Source organism: Sinocyclocheilus anshuiensis, unplaced genomic scaffold (genome assembly GCF_001515605.1).
Source record: "Sinocyclocheilus anshuiensis isolate Anshui unplaced genomic scaffold, SAMN03320099.WGS_v1.1 scaffold1287, whole genome shotgun sequence".
Lineage (NCBI taxonomy): Eukaryota > Metazoa > Chordata > Actinopteri > Cypriniformes > Cyprinidae > Sinocyclocheilus > Sinocyclocheilus anshuiensis.
This window is the reverse complement of record NW_015539958.1, coordinates 486861-513658: the sequence shown is the minus strand read 5'-3', so window position 1 is coordinate 513658 and position 26798 is coordinate 486861. Positions and strand designations below refer to the sequence as shown.

The 26798-nt window shown below is 37.7% G+C and overlaps 1 protein-coding gene across 1 annotated transcript in view; it reads left to right on the top strand.

The window, feature by feature from the left end:
- The window catches only part of LOC107687007 (zinc finger protein 385D-like), an 88790-nt gene that overhangs the window by 11901 nt on the left and 50091 nt on the right, over positions 1 to 26798 (top strand). Inside the window, exon 2 of the mRNA XM_016484146.1 lies at positions 21099 to 21362. Coding sequence (XP_016339632.1) covers positions 21099 to 21362 — 264 coding nt within the window. The remainder of the gene's footprint in view (positions 1 to 21098; positions 21363 to 26798) is intronic.

Sequence of the window (26798 nt, the reverse complement as noted above, 5' to 3'; positions counted from 1 at the left end):
AGAGAGAGAGAGAGAGAGAGAGAGAGAGAGATGCAGAGCGTGTGCAGAGCAGGGGGACGCGAGGAACAGTATTAAGACCCGCTGCTTTAGAACATTGATTTTGAAGCTTGTGAATCCATTAGAATCGTTAGAAGACAGAATCGCGATTCATATATGAATAGATGTTTACGCACCTCTTTTCTCTTCCTCTTCTCTAAAGCAATGCAGCATGGCCTCGCCCCCTTTGCTGCCTTTTCCCGAGGGCGGGGTTTATCTGGGTTTGTTACGTCACGAACCCGTGAAGTAACTTGTTGTAGTCCCTACCAGCCGTTTTTGTAGGCATTAAACTGCCTGAATTTTAAAAGACGATATCTCCGTTTGCATTGAACTTTCAGCTTCGTAACTTTGCAGATATTGTTTATGCTCAAACAGCAACATTACACACTAACTAACGTTAAAAAAGTGAAATCGCAATCAACCACCCCTTTAAAGAGTTGTAGGTACAGTAGTCAAAATGGGCAATTTCATTCTAAAGGTCAGGAAAAGGGTTGAAAATGGGATAGACAAACTCTAGTTTGTCCGCAAAAGAGGTCTAAAGAAACTGGACAAACTTTACAGATGGACTTCTAAGAGGAAAAAAAATTAACACTCCAAAAGTAAAGAACATGGTCCCTTTAAAGCCTTTTAATAATGTGTCATTACATCATTCAAAATGTCTGATTTTTTTGTTTTAAGATGCAGTTTTTATATAATTTCAAATAGCATCAATAAATGTACTCAGCTGTTTGCCCAGCTAAACTGAGAATTTTAGGCAGGCAGTTTATTGGACAGCCTGAGCTCTCCTGTTTAAATGAGCTAACAGACATGTGGCAATATGACTTAACTAGGCGCATCATGATAAATCTATGTGATATTTTTTTTGTCCTAACCAGCCATAACAAGCAGTTCTTTTCTTTTGTTTTTATTTGTGACTGCATGTTCAGTAGCTCTGCTTACAGTGAAATATCATAAAAAATCTCCCTCCAGATAACTGAATGTTAAAAATAGGTTCTGATTGGCTGCTGTTGTACTTCGTCACAGAGCATATTCCCTTTCAGTGTGGACAGATTAAATGCTTGTCGCTGGAATCTGGTTTGTACACGGTGTAGTATGAGCACACGTGTATCCCTACACTCTACTCCGTCCTGGTGGCTTTCATCACTTCAGCAGACAGAGCGGTCAAGTGAGACAACCCCTATCAACTCTCTTTCCCCTTTTCTCTCTGTCTTTCTCTCCCCAGCCCCTGCTCTGTTCTTCTCACCCTCTGCTATGCTTTTCCCTTGTGTATAAGCGCGTGTCCTTGTACATGTGCTTCTGTACCGTGTATGCTATGGTGTCTGACAGCTGTCTAGGCCCCAAGGGCACACAACCTGCCCTTTTCTGAAGCGCGCCTTTAGCGCCCCCTCATCACGCTGTCTGTTCTCTCCCTGTCGGTGAGTGCTCAGCTCTAAGCTGCAGTCAGCGGGAACTGGCCTCTTCTCAGCGGGGGCCCAGAGGTCTGCAGGGTTAATGTTTCAGCATTGTGACCTCTCTCATTTCTCATCATCTGACAGCCGGTGGCTACCGCTGCTGTTCTCTTCCCTACACTACAGGACATATACGTATGGAGGCATAAATCAAATAGCCTCTATATATCTTAGTGTTTGATGTCTACACATACAGATTATAGATGTATGATGAGTGTCAGAAACTGTGAGAAATATTTGGGTCCAACATCTACACACTCACAACATACAGTCTATTGTTATTGGTCTTTTATTCCTTGCATCTATTTTACCACCTATAATCGCCTTTAGGTGGCAGAGAAGCTGCGTTATGTGTTGTTTCACATGTGCCGCTAAAGTTTCATGACACATTTATTTGTCAATTTGAATCAGTATAAATTTCAAGTGTTTTTGTGACTGATGAGGATTTTGTTGTGTGTAACTCTATCACCACTGCTGTGCAGAAGTGTAATCATTAGATGATGTTTAATGAGCTGCATTGTTGTCTTAAAAAACAACAAGCAGATGTTGAGCTGGAAGGCAAACCTTCATTTGAACGGTCTTTTAGTAGAATGGGCTTTGGAGACAATAGCCATAATGCTTGTGTGTGCGTGACAACTGTGTGTGTGAGAGAGATAGATGGAGAGAATGCGTCATGGTAAATGAAACTGCCACAAATACCCAGCATCCTTGTGGATTGAGAGAAATGATAGGTGTTAGTCAACTGTATCATAGGATTATTTTGATCTCAAACACACACAGTCATTTGGAAGTATCGATCCAAGATTCTTCTGCCATGGTTAAGAGGCTTTCATTTACTGTAAACTTCAAAATCAGCTGTATTAGCATGTCGAAGCACTCTCTGATGGCAACAATACTCTTCTGATGTTCTGATGAACATGTGTGTCCTGGAGAGGAAGAGACAGACAGAAAACCAGAGGCTGATTGCAGTAGAGGTGATGTACTGTAGCTGTGTCATGATCAAAGAGCATCTTGAACCTTCCAATTTGCTGTAGTTTTGTTGCTTACTTCCATCTTCAGGTCCTCCTGAATAAACCTCTAAACTAACCTCTCTGCCTCTCTAATGGCTTACAGCGAGCGCTGCTCTGATTAAAGCTGAGATTATGGGGGTGAGTGTTCTGCACTCACACTAATCCCTCTCCATGGTTTCTATGAGTGTTACTCTCACTGATACCGTCATGCATGTGTAATCACGCTTTATACATCTGTTTTTACCTGCACATAGATTTAATAATATTGCTATAAACTAGCACAGGGGTCTTCAACGTTTTTCAGGGCAAGGACCCCTTAGGTGATAGAGACATGGATCAGGGACCCCCTGATACAAAATGTATCAAGCAGAGCCACATATTAAGCATAGAGCCTTCAGTATTAATAGAAATTAACCATAATTTATTATGATTAAGAATAAATATTTCACGCACACTATATATATATATATATATATATACACACACACAATATATATATACACACACACACACTATCGTTTAAAAGTTCAGGCTCTGTAAAAATGTTTTATGTTTTTAAAGAAGTCTCTTATGCTTACAAAGGCTGCATTTATTTGATCAAACACAGTAAATACAGGCGGTAATATTGTGAAATATTATTACAATTTAAAAGTTTTCCATTTTAATACATTTTAAAATGTAATTTATTCATGTGATGGCAAGATTATGATTAAGAATAAATATTTTTATGTTACATGTATATTATGTTAAGACAGTAGATCAGAACTATGCACACACATGCTGTAAATAGGAACATGTCACGTTCTCAGAGCTTAAACTCAAAAACGCAATGGAGCGTTTGTTAAATCTGTTTCGGCAAAAATATTGTATCATTGCAATATCAACTGAGGGTGCTCTTGCTTTCGTTTCAAGGTGCTTATATTATTTTAATTTTTTTACGAAAAACTACTTGTGATCAAAAATTAATTGACGGACCCCCGGTAGTACTGCTGCGGACCCCCGGTTGAAGACCCTTGAACTAGCAGATATGTCAATAGAACAGTATGTGTATGTACAGATGGATGGATATTTGGGAAAATGGATAGATAAACAGGCTGTTATATTTATGTACATGTAGTTACATATTCTGGCTGCATTTATTTGATCAAACACAGTAAATACAGGCGGTAATATTGTGAAATATTATTACAATTTAAAAGTTTTCCATTTTAATACATTTTAAAATGTAATTTATTCATGTGATGGCAAGGCTGAATTTTTGCAGCCATTACTCCAGTCTTCAGTGTCACATGATCCTTCAGAAATCATTCTGATACGCTGATTTGATGCTAATTTTTTTTTCTTGAAAATTGAAAATGGTTGTGCTGCTTAATATTTGTGTGGAAACTGTATAATAGATTTTTTTTTCAGGATTCTTGGATGAATAGAAAGTTGAAAGGAACAGCATTAATTTGAAGTAGAAATCTTTTGTGACATTATAAATGTACTGTTACTTTCGATCAGTTTAATGTGTGCCTGCTAGCATGTGTATTGCCTGCTTGCAAAATGGTACTGGTTAGGCTCTTTCAGTTCAAGAGGCAATCCCCATGATACTATGACTGGATTATTTGAATAAATTATTTCTACCTTTTTTCTTCTTAAAACATTGAGGTGTTATTTTTCTACAGTTTGCACCAAATACTGTATAAATTGCAACAAATACCTTGTTGTTTACACTAGGTGCAAATAGCAGTAGATACTATTCACACAAAGTGTAAATAGAAGTGACATGCTATTTGTGCTAAGGGCAAACTGTCTAAGCAGTAGTGGGTGGAGTTAGTGAAAATAGCCTCTGCCAGCAAGCTTGACTATTTGCCCTTAGTGTAAACTTCCAGTTTTGTTTGTCATATACAAAATTGTATTAATACAATACTTTATTTATAATACATTTGAATTATCTGTTGTTATTATTGGAATTATTGTTATATGATACTTTTTTCATCTTGTCTTTTTATTGTTGACAAAATCAAAGTCCTGCGTCACAGGAAACAACAAAGAGGCAAAGGAAACCTCAAAACTTTGAAGTGTTTGTGTGTGTATTTGAGGTGCTGCAGTGGGAAGCATTAATGAGGTTCTCAAGGACAAAACACACCCCTGCTCCTCCAGGTCTCCCCATGTGACCCCAGCCCACTCCCATCTCCACCTCAGGCACCTCATGTCTGTGAGAGCGAGAGTCCCTCTGGTGTCCAGGAGCTCTGAATGGCTCTGGAGGAGATGGTGACGTCTGGACCAGGCTGACTCACGCTGAGGAGGCAGTCTCTTGACTTTATATCCCCCTATCTCTCTGGTTCTCTTCCTCTCTCCATCTATTTTCCATCTCATCCATCTCTGTATCTCCTGATCTATTTTTCCTAGTGGCTTGAGTCAGAGTTCCTAGCAGGGGAGCACACAGATCCGTGGATATGGGTTTCATGGAAAGGTGAAATTGCGTTTTCTATCAGCTTTTTTTTTTTTTTTCAGGGGTTTAGTGATGTTGGTACATAGCAATGAGGAATCCACAGTAGGTGATTAAAGATTGAGCTGCAACACTGAGTGATTCATACTCTGAGCAGGAGAGCTGCTCTGAATGTTCACATCAGGTATAGGTGTTTGTGTGTGTGTGTGTGTGTGTGTGTGTGTGTGTGTGTGTGTGTTTGTGTGCGTGTGCGTGTGCGTGTGCGTGTGTTTCTGCTTTTGTAGGATGTTACTGTTGCGTGTGTTTGGTCAGTGAGTGAACTTTCCCTTCACCTGATGATTAAATATTCCCTTTGCTCATGTAGCACACACAGAGGTGTTTTAGATGGCAATCTGGGTTTGGTGCGGAGGAGGTATGGGTGCAGGGGATGAGGGGGTGGAATACAGTGGATCTCTGTACCTACCCAAAACACACACAGTACATCTATACTTAGCAAAATTAGGACATACTATAGACTTATGTGTTTTTATAAAAAGCTAATTATAATTAAAAGAAGGGACAAATTGTCGGCGTCAATAGCCTCATGGGCAGTGCGCCGACATATAGCACCATTGTGCTTCGGGTGTCCCAAGTTTGAGTCCCGGCTTGTGGCCCTTTCCCAATACTGTCCCCTCTCTCTCTCTCCCACCTCGCTTTCTGTCTGTCCTATCCTAATAAAGGCAAAAAAAAAAAAGAAGGGGCAAATCACAAACCTTTTTGTATGTTTTTTTTATATATATATTTAAAATAGTAAAATATTTGTATAAAATTATTTTTATGATTTAATCATAATAATAACAATAATAATTTGGGCCTTTTTCACAAAAACGTTTTATACAAAAAACTGTAAAAAAAAATTATACTAATACAGTTTTTGATGTGATATGCTGATATTTTTTTTAAATAGATTTTTATTGGAATTTTTTCGATATATATTGGCCAGTATTGGATATTTAGATGTCCAAGCTCTTTCTCTTTATTTTTACATGTACTGTGTCATCTAATGCAGTACAGCGTGCTAGCAAGCACAGTCAGAAAGGTGATTTGCAAATATTCCATTTGTTGTGTGATTTTTTTATTAGTTTTATTACTGGAGTATCCGATGCACGAGCTGTAAAGGCTCCGCCCTCTTCTGGAAGTTGAAGAAGAGTTCTGGGTTGCAGCAGCTCATTTCATTTAAAGAGACACACGAAAACAGCGGGTTTTTGCTCCCACCCAAAAAAGGTGATTTTGGGCATGGTATAATAAATGATCTGTGGGGTATTTTGAGCTGAAACTTCACAGACACTTTCTGGGGACACCTGAGAAATTACATCTTGTAAAAGGGGCATAATAGGTCCCCTTTAAAGTTAAACACAATATAAAAACTAATTGCACTTGTAAATGTAATCTTTCATAAATCTCAAAATGAATATCTATTTCTCCTACTGTACTTTATAATGTTAAGGTGTGTATGTCATTGATTTAAATGCACGCCACTAACATCAGCAAGGGTTGAATGATCATTCCTACAATTTGACTTATGTAATACAGCATTTCCTACAGTTACAGTCCTCTTTTTTGCTATTTGACAAATGTAAATTTTTTACTCTAACCCCCAGACAGCCCTAAAGGGACGTTTTGTCAAATTCCTCTAACTTCCCAGGACAGTTTTTTCCCCTAGAGAGCTACGTAAACCCACACACATCTCTTGACTTTCTTGGTTGTATTCCTCTAGTGTTGCACTGTCATACAAAATGAACTGCTTTTGTGCAATGCACTAAAATTTCAACTGTTCAGCCTCTCTCTCTCTCTCTCTCTCTCTCCATCCCTCTCTTCCTCTCTCATTCTATCCATCAGTGTACTTAAATAGCATCAGAATGGCCCATTAAATGCTCTTTTAATTATTCTTTCTGCCTGTCTTTTACCTTGGCACATGTAAAGGCTCCGCCCTCTTCTGGAAGTTGAAGAAGAGTTCTGGGTTGCAGCAGCTCATTTCATTTAAAGAGACACACGAAAACAGCGGGTTTTTGCTCCCACCCAAAAAAGGTGATTTTGGGCATGGTATAATAAATGATCTGTGGGGTATTTTGAGCTGAAACTTCACAGACACTTTCTGGGGACACCTGAGAAATTACATCTTGTAAAAGGGGCATAATAGGTCCCCTTTAAAGTTAAACACAATATAAAAACTAATTGCACTTGTAAATGTAATCTTTCATAAATCTCAAAATGAATATCTATTTCTCCTACTGTACTTTATAATGTTAAGGTGTGTATGTCATTGATTTAAATGCACGCCACTAACATCAGCAAGGGTTGAATGATCATTCCTACAATTTGACTTATGTAATACAGCATTTCCTACAGTTACAGTCCTCTTTTTTGCTATTTGACAAATGTAAATTTTTTACTCTAACCCCCAGACAGCCCTAAAGGGACGTTTTGTCAAATTCCTCTAACTTCCCAGGACAGTTTTTTCCCCTAGAGAGCTACGTAAACCCACACACATCTCTTGACTTTCTTGGTTGTATTCCTCTAGTGTTGCACTGTCATACAAAATGAACTGCTTTTGTGCAATGCACTAAAATTTCAACTGTTCAGCCTCTCTCTCTCTCTCTCTCTCTCTCCATCCCTCTCTTCCTCTCTCATTCTATCCATCAGTGTACTTAAATAGCATCAGAATGGCCCATTAAATGCTCTTTTAATTATTCTTTCTGCCTGTCTTTGACCTTGGCACACATTATCTCCTTCAGTAAATTGTGACGTGTGATTCACTCCAAACACAGCTGATGGAAAGATGGCGCACAGTCTCAGCTCAGTCCTTCATCATCCTGTGAAATGCAGATGACGCAGCACAACATGTTGATAGAATCTGCACGAGTGGGTGTTGTTTGAACACACACACAGAAACAGTGATTCCCAGATTGCCACTGTTGTCCGTTGTCGTTGACAGCGAGGACAGTGTAGAATAGCTGTAACCTCCAGAGACTCATCCAGCCCTCCATCTTATGCTTAGGCTCTCTGTCTATCTGTGTGCTTGTCTCCTTTGTCTTCTGTCTTTAAATGTTCTCTTTAACCTGGCCAAGTGAGCCACTTTCGCTGTTTACCCCCCACTGGTTTCCCTGAAGAGGAATGTCTCACAGACGGGTGCATATATACACACACACGGCTCATGTACCATTTCTCATTGCTGACATTGTTGCTGCAGGTTCAAAACTGTGCCAGGCATAGGCCTAGTTGTTGTGACCTGTACACACATGCATAGTGAAAGAACCTGCTAAGTTTCCTGCTGGGCAGGAGGAAGTGTGTGATTAAGAGCGGTTATCACTGTGTGTGTGTTTGCCTTCAACCATCACACACACACACACACACACTGTTAAACTGTACATTTCTTTAGCTTTTCTTATCTTTCTTATCTTTATCTTTGTCTGTCTGTCTGAAAATCTATCAATCCATTCTCACAGTTTTGCTGATCTATCTGCATTTACATGTCTCTCCTCATTTAGTGTTTTATCTGTAGCGCCTCTGTCACTTAGAGTGCAATTTTGTTTCCTCTGCGGTACCACATTGTCACCCTCGCCTCTATGTGCCTGTGTAATGTCTTTGTGTGTGTTGTGTGCGTCTGTGCAATTTACACAGACACCCTGATGAATATGTAATGTGTGAAAGAGCATGTAAACACATGCTGAGTGGGTGCCTGCATGTGAAATGGACAAAAATTATTCAGGGTTATAAGGATTCACCCTCCGTGCATTTGTGTCTGCAAGTGTGTCACAAATATAGGTTCATTAAAATATTTTGAGATGCTCAGTGTTGTGGAAAATGCAAGCAGGTGGGCAGACGTGACAAGTATGTGTTGTTTTGTATGTGTGTCAGGGTGACTTGTGTCTCCTCATCGAGCACATGTCTCATCCTGACACCTGCTTGCTCCTAAACTGTTTTGGGCTGCCACGGCTCCTCTAAGGAGTCTGCTTGCTACCAAAGTGGTTAACCGCCACAGGAATGTGGAGAACTCCCTCTTTACAATTCTTTGCCCCTCTTTTTTCCTGTTTTCTCTAATTAATTTCATTCACTTTTTACCCTTTCTTTTAATGTTGAAAGAGTACAGCATAATATGTGTGTGCATAGCGGATGGCTAGAGTGTAACAACAATTACTTTTGCCCTTTGGGTCCAATTAACACCCCACAGTTTGACCCAGACTTTATCCTGTATGCATCAAAGCCAAACATGCCCGCACACACACAGCTCCAAGGTGAGGTGTACTAAATTATTTTGCAGAATAAACAAGCTACAAAAAGTACTGAATAAAAAAATAAGATGAACAAGCTGATTTTCACAGACAAATTGACCCTGAGATATAGATGGATAGTTGATTTATAGATGATTAAATAGGTGGATGGATGGATAAATGGATGAATATATGTATTGACAGATGTCTAGATAGATAGATTGATTGATTGATTGATTGATTGATTGATTGAAAGATAGATAGATTGAAAGATAGATTGAAAGATGGCTAAATAGGTGGATGGATATATGAATTGATAGATCGATGGATAGATGGATTAAAAGATGGTACACAGCCGGATGGATGGATGGATAAATGGATGAACAGATGTATTGACAGATGACTAAATAGATGGATGGATGGATGGATGGATGGATAGATAAATGGATGAATAGATGTATTGATAGATGGCTAAACAGGTGGATGGATACATGGATTGATAGACAGATGGATAGATGGATTACAAGATGGTTAAAAAGCCAGATGGATGGATGGATGGATGAGCAGGCAGATGGATGTGCAGGAAGATGGATAGACAGATAGATGGATGGAGAGATGAAGTTGTACTGAATTGAAGAGAGAGTTGCCCCTATTCAGCCTGTCAGCTGGTGAGCTTAGCACAGTACAAGCTGGGTTTATACCCAATAACCCTTTCAGAATCTTCACACACACACACACACACACACACATACACACGGGTGCTGTCCTGGCGCTCACAATCACACCTCTGTATTGGAGCGGGTTCTGAGTAAATGTGTGCAGTTGTGCTATTTATTCTCTCTCACACAGCTCCACATTAGTGCTTTTGGTTTAAATGCATTCAGCTTTGTTTCTTGGTGTTGTTTGCATATTTATTTCTGCATTGCACAGGGTGTGGCCTACATGTCAGAACCCCCCTTGAATAACCAGTCAAATTCAAATCAACACCTTTCAGTGTTTCTAAGCTGACATATTCTAATGAGAGTGAACTCTGTGACACAGAATGTCATGAAAGATCTGTATGTTGTTATGCAGTGTTTGCTTAATAAGTCTTAATGCCAACCCTCTATGCACACCTTGGCAATATAATCGCCATTGGCAGGATGGATTAGGGCTAAAGTGAGTACAAATGTGATGGAAAAGGTTTTTAGTTACACACTAAGCCCTCTGTTGTTTAATCTAACCCTCCTGCCCTCCACTCACACACACACACACACACACACACACGTACACGCATGTTCAGATGGAAGGAGTGAGAGGGGTTATTCAAAAGGCCGCTTCAGTTTGTCCTTAGTGACATCGAATCAACTTGCTTGTTTGCTTTGGAAAGGCTTTGCTGTGTTTAAATGTGTGTGCAGCTGCAAATAGCCCACCCCACTATCCAAGCAACACACACTGTGCCAACGTGTGGAAACATTTTTAAAAAGGATTCCTTGAACTCACAGATTCAACTGATGGTAAAAGTCTGCACAGAATGAATCTGCTGAATAGGTGTAGTACAGTGTTTGATGATTGTATTATGAAACTAGTCTGGTTGTGCTGGAATGGAGGTTGCCAGCTACCAAATCCATTCAAATCCCTGCACTTAATGGAGATGGAGCATCATTTTGTCTCCCCCTCCCTTTCTCCTCCTCCGTGTTTCTCCTTTTCTCTTTTACAAATTAACACACACACATTTATTTATTTTTTGTCATGGTGGGGATTTTCCATTGACTATTATATTTGTTTTGAGCTATTGATATTTTTATCCTTCAACTCAAAACCTGACAAGTACAAAAACTTTACATTTTCATTTAGATTTATTTAGTCTGTCTATTTGCATTTCACATGCAAAGACATCTTTGATGTTATGTTATTAGTTACATGATGTATCTCAATAAGATTAGTTGACAGATCTACTCAGAGAAATATTTTCTTAAAAGTTTGCTTTTGTGTGGTGTAAGTTTATGAATTTCAAGATAGCATAGTTTAGATAATTTGGTATTGTAGACTTTTGGTATTCTGGCAAATTGGAAATTAAAGGACTAGTTCAACAAAAATGAAAATTCTCTCCAACTATTTTTGTGTGAACTCTGCAAAGAGGAGATGCATGGGATGTTACGGGGCTCTTTCTCCCTGTAGAAAAGTCTTTAAGGCAGGACCCTTTATATAACTGTACTTTTGTCATAGTTATCTAGACCAAAGCACATCCAAGAGACCCTCTGTTAACCCTCTCCAGATTTCTTTTCCTCTATACTGTAATGTCAGCTGGGCACCACCAAGATTGGCACAAGGCTTAATCTTTAGAGAGGCAATATTTTTAATGCAAATGTCATGTTATATTGAATGTGCGACGGCATAACTCTTATTTCTGTGACCTTTGAAGCAAGATATACTGATGCACCAAGATGCTTCTTTTTACTATCTTGTTGCATCAGGATTCAGTAATAATCAGTTTTGTGTGTATGTGTGATGCTCTGTATTCAGTGTCCATCACGACTGTGCTGCTTTTCTGACATCATACATCAGTTTCAAAACAACACTGTTCTTTTTGCACCTCACAGCTCAGAAGGCTAGAATAATTTGTTAATGGCTCTATAATGATGTTTTTTATGCTTTTTTCTGTTAATGATCTCCTTTCAAAGTGTGTGCAACATTGTGTGATTGTGTGCATGAATAAGAGAATTTTGTCAAATCTCATTCTTCTGAGATTTCAGTGCATGCATTTGGTAAAACTGCCTGCTGAGTGTGTGAGTGTTTGTGCCTCATATATATTCTGATTAAACACATACACACTTATTTGATGATGCAGTGCATCTACCTCGGGTGTCAGAGAGCTGATTGACCTGCTAAGTGTGTGTATGTGTTTCTGTGTGTGAAGTGTGTGGGTGTTTGAAAGAGCGCCAGAATCACATAAAGCATTGTGCCTTTTAGCAGCCTTTAGAACCAGGCCTGTAACCAGCTATGAGGCCACTGAGGTCCGGACCTCTGTAAATTTTTCATGTTCAAAAATAAAATAGATATTTCATTTCATGTGGGCGGCACTGAAACGTCTATTTCATTTGATTGGTCAAACAGCCACCAAAATTCCCTTAATCTTTTCACATATAAGTCATTGTACTATAAAAAACATCCTGTAAATTTCATAGCTCAAAACTTTCTCGTTTGTCTAAAAAACAGCTTATATTGAAGCCAGTCTGCGAAAATGACAGCTTGTGGACAGGCCACTAACCAGCTATGAGGCCACCGAGGTCCGGACCTCGGTAAATTTTTCATGTTCAAAAATGAAATCTGTTCTTTGAATGACTAATTTGCTGTTAAACTCCTCATATGAATGCCTGCATGACATGTATTATTCGGTTTAGACAGTTTGCAAGAATGTTTAGCATCCCTGGTATGAAAATGATCGCTGCGAGACGCTGGCGGAGTGAACGAGGCTTGAGAGAGTTGTGAGCGAGGACGCGGGCGCAGCCTTATTGTTGCCAGATCCAGCTATTATAAGCTTTTTTGGACTTGTCTTTTCCAATTAATTTAACACTTTATAAAGTTAATAAAGTAGGAAGTTGCAGTTTAGAGTCAAGTCGGTGCTTGAAATAAAAGCTTTTTATTTCATTGATTTTTATTGATGACTGCAGTGTTAATATTTTAATTATAGGACTATAATTAATTGTAATATACCTGTTTTAAAAGACCTTTTTTGAAAACATTTTAATTGAGGAGTAAATAGCCTAATCTTATCCTCGCAGCGCGTCAGTTATGCGGTAATTATTGCGGGGCAAATTAATTTTAATTTAATAATAGGCACAATATATAATTTTTCGCCGCTAGAGGGCGCGTATTCAAAATAAACAGAAACAAAGGCATAGTTTGATGACGCTGTGACTGAGTGTGGAATCATGGGAGTTGTCGTCTTCATCCCCACAGTCGATGCAATCTGACGGGACTCAGTTTCGCTTCTGCTCCTTCTGGTCGTGCGTATGTGGGGGAAAAAAGCAACGCTGTTTTATCATACTAGATACGTTTGAAAGTTCTGTTATAATGCTACTCTGTGCGGTCGTCACATCTCTAATAAAATGCATAACGTATTAAAGCGTCTTTGGTGTTTCCATGTTTTCTACAAAACAAAACCGGAAATCGAGAAATTATGACGTCATTGGCAGGCGACACAATGACACTATGGACACGCTCCGTGTCACTAGTTAAAATTGCTTATTTCTCTGGATTTAAACATTCTTCGAAACATTTGAGATAATGTAAGTACACAAGTCAGTAAAATATATAACACTGTTCTAGTGGTTTTTGGATATTTTAATAAAAAAAATCTTACATATTGTGCCTTTAAACTGAAAGCAATCAAAAAAGCCCATGGACAGGTTTTTGCTGACAGGATACGACATTCGGTAAGGGAACCGCAAAAATGATCATGATATTATCTGTCATAAACGTTATCAACGCTATCAAAAACAGTAGCATTTAACACTAGTACACACAGATCTGTAGAACAAGTAGGTTACAGAATGAAATGAAATACGCAAAAACTAGCTATGAAGAAGTCTATGCTATGTCATTCAGTATAGGCCTAGTTAAATTTTCACAAATCATGCTATAAACTTTCATAAGAGCACTAGACAAAGTTATTGTAGTTATGTATTGTTGCAATAAACAACTGATAAAATTATCCACCCTTAAATACAGTAAAGTAGCCTATTAACAAATTTTGATGCAATCAATAGGGTATGATTTAAAAATAATCAACCCTCCAAAACAAAGAAAACATTTTTCACAAACATCTACATGTCTGTCTCCTTTAAAGTGTTTATAGTGTATATAATGAGTTGTATTTGTAGGGGTTACTATACACCAACCCGGACCTCACTATTTTTCAAAGTCTGGGTACGGCCATGTTTAGAACAACAAAAGAAACTGCACTCGACTTTATAACAGAAACTTCATTAGAGCATAAAATATAGCATAAAGTCTTCATTCCTGCACCCATTGTGAATGTGTATTTTTGTGTGTGCACCAGTAAGTATTGACAGTTTTACCCTTGGTAGATGGTGCAAAGTGGCTTGGTAGATGGTGCAAAGTGGTTATTTCAGAGAAACAGTATCAGTAAAAAGAGGCTCCACTGATGCCAGTTCACTAGCATTGTGCCTTCTGCCACATTCTCTTGAGATTAATAACCATTTTTCTACCCTAGTTTACTTCTGAATGTAATTTCTTACAGGTTAATTGAGCGCTTTGTTGGTTTTCGGGATCATTTTCCCCAGTGATCTGTAGTTCGTAATGCTCACATTTGATTCAGCAGTCCCCAGGCGTCCTCTTCTTGATCTCACGGATGCTCTCTTATCACTGAGATGCATGAAGCACAGCCCAGTCTCTTCCCCCATGGAAAATATGGCACTGTTTTTGATAGCAATGTCGATGTCAATGAGAGAGCAAAAGAGAGAGAAAAGAGTGGCTGTGCAGGTTGATGTTTAGTTATGCTAATGCATACCATCAGCTGGCCGTCTCCTTCAGTGTGAGTTTGCTATCCGCTGTGATTTGACTTCACCTGCATAATTCTGAATTTATAATGATGTTCTGTGGTGTTGTAAAGCTCAGAGACAGGAGACCTGGACAGATTGTGCTCTTCACAAACCTCCATAATCTATACAGCATCTGTTAGCATAATCAGAACTGACTGTCTCACTGGATCATGCTTACTCTTTGAAATGTAATAACTTGGGCCATTTTTCAGTACAAATTGAAATTAATTTGAAATGACTGCATATAGGTCAATTACATGACATCTGTTTTTTATTCATTTAAAATGTAGTACATACATACAATGATACTTCACTTCTGTTAAAAACATCCTTCCAAACTTCCCCCAAAAATACTTTCTTACCCTGAAAAATATGTACTACTCTTCAAAAGTTTGAGGTTAGTTGGTGCCGATAGCCTTGTGGGCAATGCGCGGGCACAGTGCCGTTGCGCTATGGGTGGCCTGAGTTCGAATACTGGCTTGTGGACCTTTCCTGATCCCGCCCCCTCTCCTGTCGTAACACTGTCCTATTTACTACCTAGTTAACATGGTAGTATACATGGCAATGTTAATGTGTTTGATCTTGGAGGAACAGATCTGCTACACTGCTGCTGTGGCAGAGCAAGTACCGAGACTTGCTAATGCCAATGCATCTACAGATATGCTGCTGTGAGCATGTAAGAAATACTGCTGCTGCATATATAAAATAACCCCGCATATATGAAATTACCCCACAGCAGACAGGTGGAGCTGGGGAAGGTGGAGGGCAAGCACTGGCCAACTATTTGAATGTTGAGCAGCAAGCTCATTGGCTGTTGATGCAGCTAGAACCAATCGGCTTCACCATGTGAAAAATGATGTGATTATATCAGATTGAGTCAGAACCTATCGGTCTGCACCATCTAGAGTTTCATGACAGAACTTTTGAGTTAAAAATTACAACAACAAAAATCTTACTAACCCCAAACCCCATTTTGAATGGCACTTTTTTTATCAAGATGTGTGAAAATATTTTTATCAGAGATGTTTTAAAACATTTTACATTTTAAAATCACTTTTTGTTTGATGCTTACACTTCATGGCTTTTTAGTGTCTATATAATCTTGATAATGGCATTAAGGTTTTTAAAAGATTTTTCCATTGTACACAGTAGAGACTGCACACAGAAATTCACACACCCCTCATATCATACAGAAATTCATTTAACATGGATAAAACTGAAGTTATGAAACACACAGCAGATGTTTACAGAGCAAATTTCTTCTCGTCCCAACTGAGTTGAATGCACATATATCCCCTCACAAACACATGCACACATACACACACACACATGCACACACACACACACAGAGCATGGCCTGAGCAAACACACCCATCTCCACTGGTGATGCCAGCGGCCCTTAGCAAACTTATTAGGGAGAGAGCATCCAGTCAGCCGTTCACACAACTCATCGTGTTCCACAGGGCTGTGTCTCCAAACCAGACAGAGCATCACTTCAGTGGAAAAGCAACAGAAGACTCATCACCCCAGAGCTCAGCCAGCCAATTATAGATTAATCTGTACATACAACGCCAGTGGCTAATAATGTCACGCACACAACTGCTGTAGCTTCCATTTGCTTAAAACTGTTGGCAGACGTTGTATTTTCACTGACACGTCTTTATTGTGTCTGATAGTAAATATTACTGTGGCACTCTGGAGCTGATTTTATCTTCACTTTCACCACTTAAGACCACTTATCTTCAATCTGGCTAGAATGAAAGTGCTGAAGTCCACCATTCCAAACCTTTCAGAGTTGGGAATGACTAGTGGGATCAAAAAAGAACTGAAAATAATAAGACAGAAAAAGAGAAAGGGACTGAGCAACTAGGCAACTCTTTGTGTTTTTCTGTATAATTTGTAGTGGCTTTGGTAATTGTATATGTGTGAGTTTGTCTTTATTTAGATTTTTTTTATGGAGAGTTGAGGGGGAAAAGAGGAATTATATTATATTATATTATATTTATTTTTAATTTAATTAGTTTGTGTTATGCATAAACTATTACTAGGTCTATTATTTTCCATTTTCACTTTTAGTTACAGTACACATAAATTAAAATAATTATAGAATATAATTTCTGTGGTGGGGCTGATGAAAATGTGTTCTGTACAGGGAATTATTACAATTAAATTATACATTTAATAAAAATAAATTCAATAATAATAATAACACAATCTTATAATAATTATAACTGTTTATGTATTTATTTATTTATTACTATTTTTACTCTATTTACTCAGACTGATCCTATCAGCAACTGAAAGACTGCTATATTCTCTTGAACTGTGTGCTCTCTTCAGAAGTTGGCCACATCATGTCTTGTCTCAGTAGAGTATTTTTGGAGTGCTTGACAATCTGCCCTGCTGTTTGTGCATTTGTTTGTTTGTGTGTGTGAGCAGAGTGACAGAAATACACACATGTCCCTATATGAGTGACTTTCAGCAGGATATCCATGCACTGATTGATGCGGTCTCATGGGGAGATGTGGATAGAAGACGTAAAACAAGACGCGCAGTACAGCACAGAAGATCGCTAACAACCCTAGCGATCATCGTGTCATCAACCCTCTCCTTGATCCAATGCCACTCCTTCAGCTGTGTGTCCAGACGACAGGGTGACCTCAGGGCTCTTTTCAGATGTTTAACTAAGAGAAATAGGAGCTCAATGAATCTCAACTGTTCCATGATGTCAGCATGACCAGCAGTGACAGCAGCTCAACAATAAGGATTTTGTCCTGCTGGTCTGGATGGCCCTGTAGATTTTTGTACTTTTGCCCTACTAACATTTTCTTTTGTGCCCCCTGAAAATTATGCATATTTGTAGCAACATATTGTTATACTATACTACATATGTATATACATATATAGTGTGTATATACATTTGTGTGCATACAGTATATGTACAATGTGCACACACACATATATAAAAGTTTATATATTTGTACATTATATATATATATATATATATATATATATCGCTGATTCCTGAGATAACGGACAAAACATGTTTTAAAATGTGAGTTTTTATTATTTAATTATACATTATTTATAAATTAATATATTTGTAGAAAGGTCATCGACTAATGAGCCATGTAAGGGAACAGGTTTTTCTGATTTTTTTTTAAACATTTTCTAAAAATTTACATTTATTCACTTCATAACTTAATTTGTGTCAACTCCGTCAGACGCATTAAAAAACATGATATTTTAATTTGATCCACCCAACAACAGTGTGAACTCTTCAATTATGTAATAATGGTGTTCAGTAAAGGAGCTGAAGTGATTATATATATTCTCTACATTTTGTTTTCCAGGTTTCACTCTATTATGAACAATCCAATTCCTAAATCTCTTAGTTTTCCACCATCCTTTTTAATGTTTCTTTGAGAACATAGACATATTATCATGTAGTTCTGTTCGTTTTACTATTTTAAAACAATAAATTGAAAAACAGAATAAAATCGTTATTTCAAAATTAACAGAAACCTTCATCTGACGGTGTTGACAAAAACGAAAAAAAATCTGTTTAATATAATAATAATTCCCCATATACAAAACATATATCACTATATAAAAAGTTTTGTGAGCATTTGTCAACTCTGTCAGCTTACATGTCAACACCGTCAGACATAAAACCTGAGTTGACGTCTGACGGAGTTGACAAAATGGAATATGTTTGCACATTAACCACGTGTTGTACAGTGGAGCAATTTTGTTTTTTGTTTTTTTCTTCAGTTCTAGCTGCATTAATAAACATAACAAAAATGCCCAGATTTGTCCCACAACTATTTACAGAAACTATTACACTGGGATGACGGAGCTAACAAAGCTGTGACTGAAGAGACCTCTATTGTTTGTATAAAATATATAAAACTTCCAGGACTGTGTGTGTCCTACTATAAGATCCAAAATGAGCATGAAATAGGAAAGGGTTCCTCAGAGTTAAAGTTGCTGCTGACATTACCTGATTTATTCAGAATTATTTAAAAAATCCAGACAGAGTTGATGCAAAATGAGGACACAACTTTGAACTATTTTTTTATGGGAAATATAATTCAAAATGTTATGTTTGCATTGTTTGATATATTACAGATCTTTCCATATAAATGTATATTTTTGAATTTGTTGCATTTTTAACACTTTGTTTGGCAGTTTTACATTGTGACCTCATGCTGAGGACAGGTTAAATTACATGTATTTCCAAGTGTAGAGCATGTATTTAAAATAATACGAAATAAAGTATTTAAAATAAAAGCAATGAATGCCTTAAGTATACAGATTTACTGTCAGGGTTGGGGATGAAGGATGGAGCGAGGACTCAATAGTGCGGGAAGATAAGGGCTTTATTAATAAAATAAAACAAAACAGACAACAAAAACTACCCCGGAAGCCGCACTCTCACATGAAAACAATGACATGACGGGAGTGTCAGGGCTCTGTCACAAAACCATGAATTACACTAGACCGAAGTGACAGAACCCTGACACTTACTTTAGATGTAACTTTTTAAGTACTTTTATTTTGATGAATTTCTTCATTTCTAACATAAAGAGGGCTTTTGTTTATAGGACATGTTTTGGCCCTTATCTCAAGAATGAGTTTTTCTGGGAAATTAAATAAATTATAACATTACCCTGGTGAAATATTTATACTAGCCCAGTATCCAACAATGTTCAGTTATCAAATAAAATCAAACGTCTACGTTTAAGACAAATAGAAACACATAAAGGTGATCAATAAATGTAAAATGTTATGACAACATAGCTCTGTGACAGTTCAGTCAACTGGCCCCAAAATCTCTCACACTGGCCCTGGCCATCCAAATTGTTGAGCCCTGCCGTAAGAGCTCAAAGGGCTGACAATATCAATGATAAAGTCTTTAATGGTACAGCAGTTTCTGATGAATATTGTTATAAAACTGACCGATTACTGACCATTTCCCTCAGGTTTAAATCAAAATCCTTACAGAATCATTGCTTCTTAATCTGAACAGATGTGTTAATGAAAGAGTGTTTTAATTGATTGTCTTATTTTCACATTTTATTTTACTTGTAATGTTTAACCAATCATAGCTGGAGTGTTGCGAGTTGGGTGGAGTGGGTTTACAGTATGTTTGGGCAGCAGAGACAGATGTGTGTTTGTGCTCCATCTGTGGTCAGGGAGTGGTGTTTAGCGAAGGAGAGGCACATGATCAATGGGGCCTGTGTGCATGTGTAAAATGCTCTAGTTTGTCCATGTGAGGTGTGTGTTTGATAGACAAGTCCAGAGATTATGAAGTTTATTATAGTAGGCTAGTGGTGCACTAAATGATATTCATGAGCTACATGGAAAGATTTTATTAATTCATTCATTTATTATTATTATTATTTTTAAGGAGCAGATACACATAATATTTCATATATTACACAAGACTGAATTTAACTGTAAAAAGGGATTTCTGTAAATTCTGGGCATTGTTGATTAATATCTCCCCCTAGTGGAGGTTAGTAGCAATGCTGTAATCCCCAGCGATCGCCAGAAAATGATGAACAGATAATGTTGTTGTAAATAATATATATATACATGATGAACAGAAAATGTTGTTTTAAATAATATATATACATTGCAGTTCAAATGTTTGGGGTCAGTAAGTTTTTCCTTGAAATAAATGAATACTTTTATACAGCAAGGATGCATTAAATTGAAATAAATGCTGTTCTTTTGAACTGTGTTTATCAAATAAATGTATCAGTTTCCACAAAAAACATTAAAACTAGTATTCTATATTTATAAAATATATATTATGTTATAATTATAAAATCAGCATCATGTTTTCAGCATTGATGTTAATAAGAAATGTTTTTGAGCAACAAATCAGCGTATTAGAATAATTTCTGTCACACTGAAGACTAACGTAATGACTGCGGAAAATTCAACATTGCCATTACAGGAATACATTTCATTTTAAAATATATTAAAATAGAAAATTGTTCTTTTAATAATAATATCACTGTCATAATATTACTGTTTTACTATATTTTTAAGTAAAAGCGACATTGGTGAACATAAGATATTAACATAACATAAGAACATAAGAACACAACAATATTAAAACAGCTTACTAACCCCAAACTTTTGAGTGTGTGAGTGTGTGTGTACATGGACATATTTCTTTTTTCACGATTTATAATACTGCTTCGATGTGACAAATCAATTGTTCAAAATGCAATTAGTATGGAGTCAGAGAAAACTTTTAGTATTAATATAAAATTGAGAAAATGTGGTTTAAACGTTTTTAGATGGAAATCATAACTTTAACGAAGTAAGAGAACCTTAAACTTTTCTTCTCCTTTTAGGAATGAAGCGTCCGCTGAGTCCTGTTGAAGACGGGTTGCTGACTGAACAGACTGGGCATGAGGGCGTGTTCTCTGATGGGGTGGAGTTTACAAGACAGGACGCCCCACCTCTAAACTCTCGTCCGAAGCGGGAGCGCAAACACAGGTCATACACACTCTGTGAAGTGTGCAACATTCAGCTGAACTCCGCAGCACAAGCACAGATACACTACAATGGCAAAACACACCAGAAAAGACTCAAACACATAAACAACAGCAACACAGGTATGATATGTGTATCTATCTCTGGTGTTCCTGTCATAATTGGAGCTCAAAAACTGGAGCTTCTTGCTTAAAGGGGTCATATGTTGCGACAAACATCACTGATCCTTGGACATCACGATGTCAGTCATGTGGTGTGAAAGAACCAGTATTTGTCTGGACTGTGTATGCATGAGTTGATAAATGTTCAGATTTAAAGGGGTCATATGATGCAATTAAATTTGTTCCTTTGTCTTTGGAGTGTTACAAGCTCTTGGTGCATAAAGAAGATCTGTAAAATTGCAAAGACTAAAGTCTCAAATCCAAAGAGATATTCTTTATAAAAGTTAAGGGCCCCACTTTATATTAAGTGGCCTTAACTATACTATGTACTTACATCAAAAATTAAGTACAATGTAGATGCAACAAATGCCTCGTTTATAATGGGTTTTAATGTTTTTGTCTCGTTGCTCCGGCCGGACAGGGCATCACAGAATGGTAAGGGGCGTAACATTTCCGTCACACGCTTGAGGTATTCCGCCAATCAAAACGCACTGGATAGCTGGCCAATCAGAGCACACCTCGCTTTTCAGACCGATGAGCTTTGTAAAAATCGACGCGTTTCAGAAAGGCAGGGCATAGAGGAGAAACAATAATGTACAGTATGTGGAAAATAATGTGTTTTTTTAACCTTAAACCGCATAAACACATTTCATTACACCAAATACACAAAATAATGTTCTTTTTAGCAACATCATATGACCCCTTTAACATTATCCACCCAAATAGGGCATGTTCCTGGATCAACATCCTTTATCAGCCCTGGAAGTGCTCATCTAGCAACAAATCCGTGCCTTCTGATTTTGGGGTGTTTTTTAGGCTACTGATTTGTTTCTAGAAGGTGGTTCCAGGACCAATAAATTATGTGTATCTGGGAACATGTTTTACTAGGGTGAATCACACTGTGTACTGTACATTCTTGTGCATGTTGCTTACCATGATTTACTCAAGCTGGACAACATTCCTATCAACCAGATTTTAGGTGTAAGTTTAGATGTAGAGCTGGGGTTGGGTCAACAACATTTATATCAGCCATTCATTTCCCTCTGATTTCAAGGGTTGGTTTGAGCAGGGGATTCCAAACTTTTTGAGCCCACAGACCCCAAATATGATAATGAACTCAAATGACAGCCATATTTTAATGTATAAATACCACATTTATACTGTGGAAAATGTTACCTGTAAAAGGGTTAGTTTCTATTAAGCTGACCCTGATTTTCTACCTACTCTTAGGGTACTGTCTTAGATGTATAAGCCTGAAGAAAATGGCTATGGCTGTCAAATATTATTTTATTTCATTTTTGTAAAACCCCCTAGGTTAGGGGTACAGGAATAGGGTTTACCCTATATGATTGTGACAACGGAAATTGTTCCAGGAACATGTCCAACCTGGCTGAATCATGTCATGCTATTTATGTCAAATAATATTTTATGAATGCTGTGTGTTGACTTTTTGTTCACCTAATATTTTTTTTCCTAATATTAGTATTAAATGTGTAGAAACAATTTCTACACAAATCTGTATCTTCGCCAGTGTCACAGAACTTTTTGTTATTGACAAATTCATATCTATATGACATGCAAACAGCTTTAAAAACATTATCAACCACCTTCATGTTGTCAGCTGGGGGTCTGACAGGCATCTTCATGTAATTCATACCCTTAGACCTCATTGTGTCCATCTGCAGTTAATATGTGATTTTGACTCGACTTGCTTTTATGTTTCCATGGTGATGCAGCTTTAAAGCTCAGCTGATAGGTCAGGAAGGAGCATGTGAGAGGCCCGTGAGATGCTGATTGTTGTAGTTACGGTGGTAAAGACAGGGCTGTAAGTCTAGATGTCGGTCTGGAGATAATTGCTGGAGAGAAAGTGAGGCAGCTGGTGGCAGCTTTGTGTCGTGCAGCCTTATTTCCCCAGAAATGGGCGGAGTCAGACAGAATCATGTGATTAGATGTGGAATTTGTTAGTTTATTTGAACAACAGTAGAATAATCCAGTAACACAATTCGTTTGTCCTTGCACACAACAACAGAGCTCTGCATAAACCTGCACAGACAGCAAGTGCATGCAAATGCCACACACTCGAAACCCAGGACTGCAAACATAATTTTCCTTCTCTTGTAATGCAAATTTGAAATTAAAGCTAACTTCCATGCTGTTGATTCTTACACATAAAGACACACGCATGCACGGCCATTCATATGAGCAGCAGTCAGACCCACTTCAGGTGCAGGCTCTCATACAAATAGACCATAATTACATAGCAACCGAACATGTTCACCATGGAAATGCTCGATGTGGCGACACCCCCTTCAGCAACAGGGTACAGGCACTCACAGTCTCGGAGCCAGCTCAATTTTATGCAGTTTTTGTGTGTGGGCGTGTTAGGGTCTTAGCATGATTCTAAATGGTGAAGCTTTATGTTGTTTATGGAGAAGTTCTGAAATGCATGCCTATGTGTGAATGTGTGTGTTTGCGTTCAAGCGCAAAGATATAAAGGTTAATTGATTAGCCATTCTGCTAGTGTTCGACTGCATAATAGAAGTCAAATTAGACTGGACAGCCTTTCCCATGAGCATACAGCAATGCCTGAAGCCTACTTGAAGCTACACACACATAACACATCCGCTTTGCATACACATCCTCACATACACAAAACTGTGAATGACTCCTTCAGTACTGTATGTTTTTCTCATTTTAAGTGGACATACAGCACGGTTCAGTAGCCAGTGATGCTGCATCATTAGCTACAGTTCCTTCATTTTTGTGAGAGAATCTGATCATTTGAAAGCAAATTACCAGTTTTAGCTACACTGAGTGGATTTATATCAGAGAGTAATGTTAATGTTTATTGTCCATGATAGATACATAGATAAATATTATATTATTATTATTACAAATTAAAAAAAAAACTTTAATACTTTTAAAAGCATTAAAAATTCCTCATGCATAGCTGTTTTCACACATCTAAAATTTATCAGAGGAATGTCGGAATGATTTAGTATTAATTAAAGGGATATTTCACCCAAAAATGAAAACTCTGTCATTAATTACTCACCCTCAAGTTGTTCCAATCCCCTAAGACTTTCGTTCATCCTCGGAACACAATTGAAGATATTTTAAATGAAATCAAAGAGGTTTGTGTTCCTCCATTGACAGCCTATACAACTGAGAATTTGAAGGCCCAGAAGGGTAGTGAAAACAATCAACTGTAATTTTCTGAAGCAACGTGAATGCTTTTCGTGCACCAAAAAACAAAAATAATGACAATTTTCACAATTTTCTTCACTTACGCTTCAATCTCCAATGCGCGTTCACGAGAGCTTCTTTTTCTTCTCCCATCTTCAACACATGCGTGTTGTGTTGACACGAGAACATGACTCTCACGATCCAAGCTGTACTGGAAGTGCTTTACTGTTTGCAAGCAGAGGAAGAGGAACACTACTGTAATATTTGTAATCATAGTTTCTAACGAAGGCAAAGCATTATTTAATGCTGTGTGGCAATACATAGTAGTGGTGTTTCATTCCTGCATTAATTGGTGAGTTTACACAAATCATTTGAGTAAATGATTCAATGATTCACTCATAAAAGACTGTATGTATCCGAACATGCGTACTTGCCAACTAAATAGTAGGCAAAAAAGAGTATGTCCAAATTTACAGTATTCATAAAACAGTAGATGAAAGTACCCAGATTACCTAATATTTCAGGTGATTTTCAGCATTAGTTCAGTTGTATTGCTTTACAACCATTTTATTTCATTCATACAACACACACATACATACATACTATAAAACATTCTTTTAGCAGTCACTTAGTAATTATTTATTCTAAAGAAGAGTATGAGATTTCAGAAGAAATAAGCAATTTGTGGAGCAGCCTTATTTTGTTCCTGAATGAAGAGTGTTTGAACGAAACAGTGGCAGGGGCCACTTGCGCTTTTAGGAGGCACACTTTTAAAAATTTATTTTAACCTACTTTCAGTATTATTCATTCAGTCATTTTTCACCATGTCATGTACCACTGCAAACTAGAAGTAAGCTATAACAATTTACACTCAAATGATTATTTCATCATGTTTCATTTATCTGACAAATAATTTTGTATTGTAGTGTCAGGGGAGTCATGCACTCACTCTTATTTTCGTGGGTGCATGAGTGAAGGGGGGGGCCTCGTCATGCTCGTTGTGTAACACAGCAGCCACGATAGCACTTTATTACTGATATAGGCTTGTTTTATTAATTTTTTCCTTTTTATTCTAAATATTCCAATTATGTGTAAGTAAATGCATTTTGCACCTTTATAGATTATGTTAGTTGATCTATAGGCTAATGGGCGATGGCCAAAGTAGCCTAATAGTGTAATCTATTAACTATGCATAAAAAACCGTCTTTTTACTTAAGTACCAGATATGGGTGTCATGCCATAAAATATTTTTAATATGATTGACTTTGTATTTAATGTGAATTTAATAAAAACATTGTAAGTTACTAATTATAACACTTTCATAGTACAGAAAGAGAGGAAAGAACATTTACATTATCAAAAACATTATCACTGACTTCAGTCTAGCCAGAGTTCAAACGATCTCAAAAACTCACATTATAATCACTGGAGCTGTTTACACTGTGAAATGAATATCTTACTTACATTCGTACACACATCTGCACTTTGTTGTTTATGATGAGAGAATTCGCCAGAGAGCAGAATTCAGTCAGCGAGCGCGTGCACTGAACAAAACACCGGCGTTTCAGCGATGACTCATCTGAACACCTTTGATTGGCCGCTGCATCCATAAACTCAACAGAATCATGTGTGATTGGTTTTAATGCGCAGCGCTGTAAAACGATGTTTTACTTTTTTCCATTACTGCCACCCACAGGACACATTGCACATTGAACCCAAAATTGTTTGGTGTGATACGATTCCAAATTTAGGAGGGCCAGAGGGGGAACCAAGCTTGTTGACACAGGGGCACTGCCCCCCCTCGGCCCCCCCTCTAAAACTGCCCCTGTCTACGTTGAACATGTTAATAAACTTAATTGGGTACAATAAAATGAGTGTATTTATTAGTATACTATAAATTATACACATTCCAGAACTCATTGTATTATACTTTTTATACATTTTAGAAGTCATTCTACTTAACAGTTTAAACTAAATTCTAGATTGCCTATGGTAAGACTGTAAATCAGTTTTAGAAGAATTAAATGCATTTGTGTGTGTGTGTGTGTGTGTGTGTGTGTGTGTGTGTGTGTGTGTGTGTCTGTGTGTCTGTGTTTGTGTGTGTTATAGTGTGTGTGTGTGTGTGTGTGTGTGTGTTATAGTGTGTGTGTGTGTGTGTGTGTGTGTGTGTGTCTGTGTGTGTGTGTGTGTGTGTGTGTGTGTGTGTGTGTG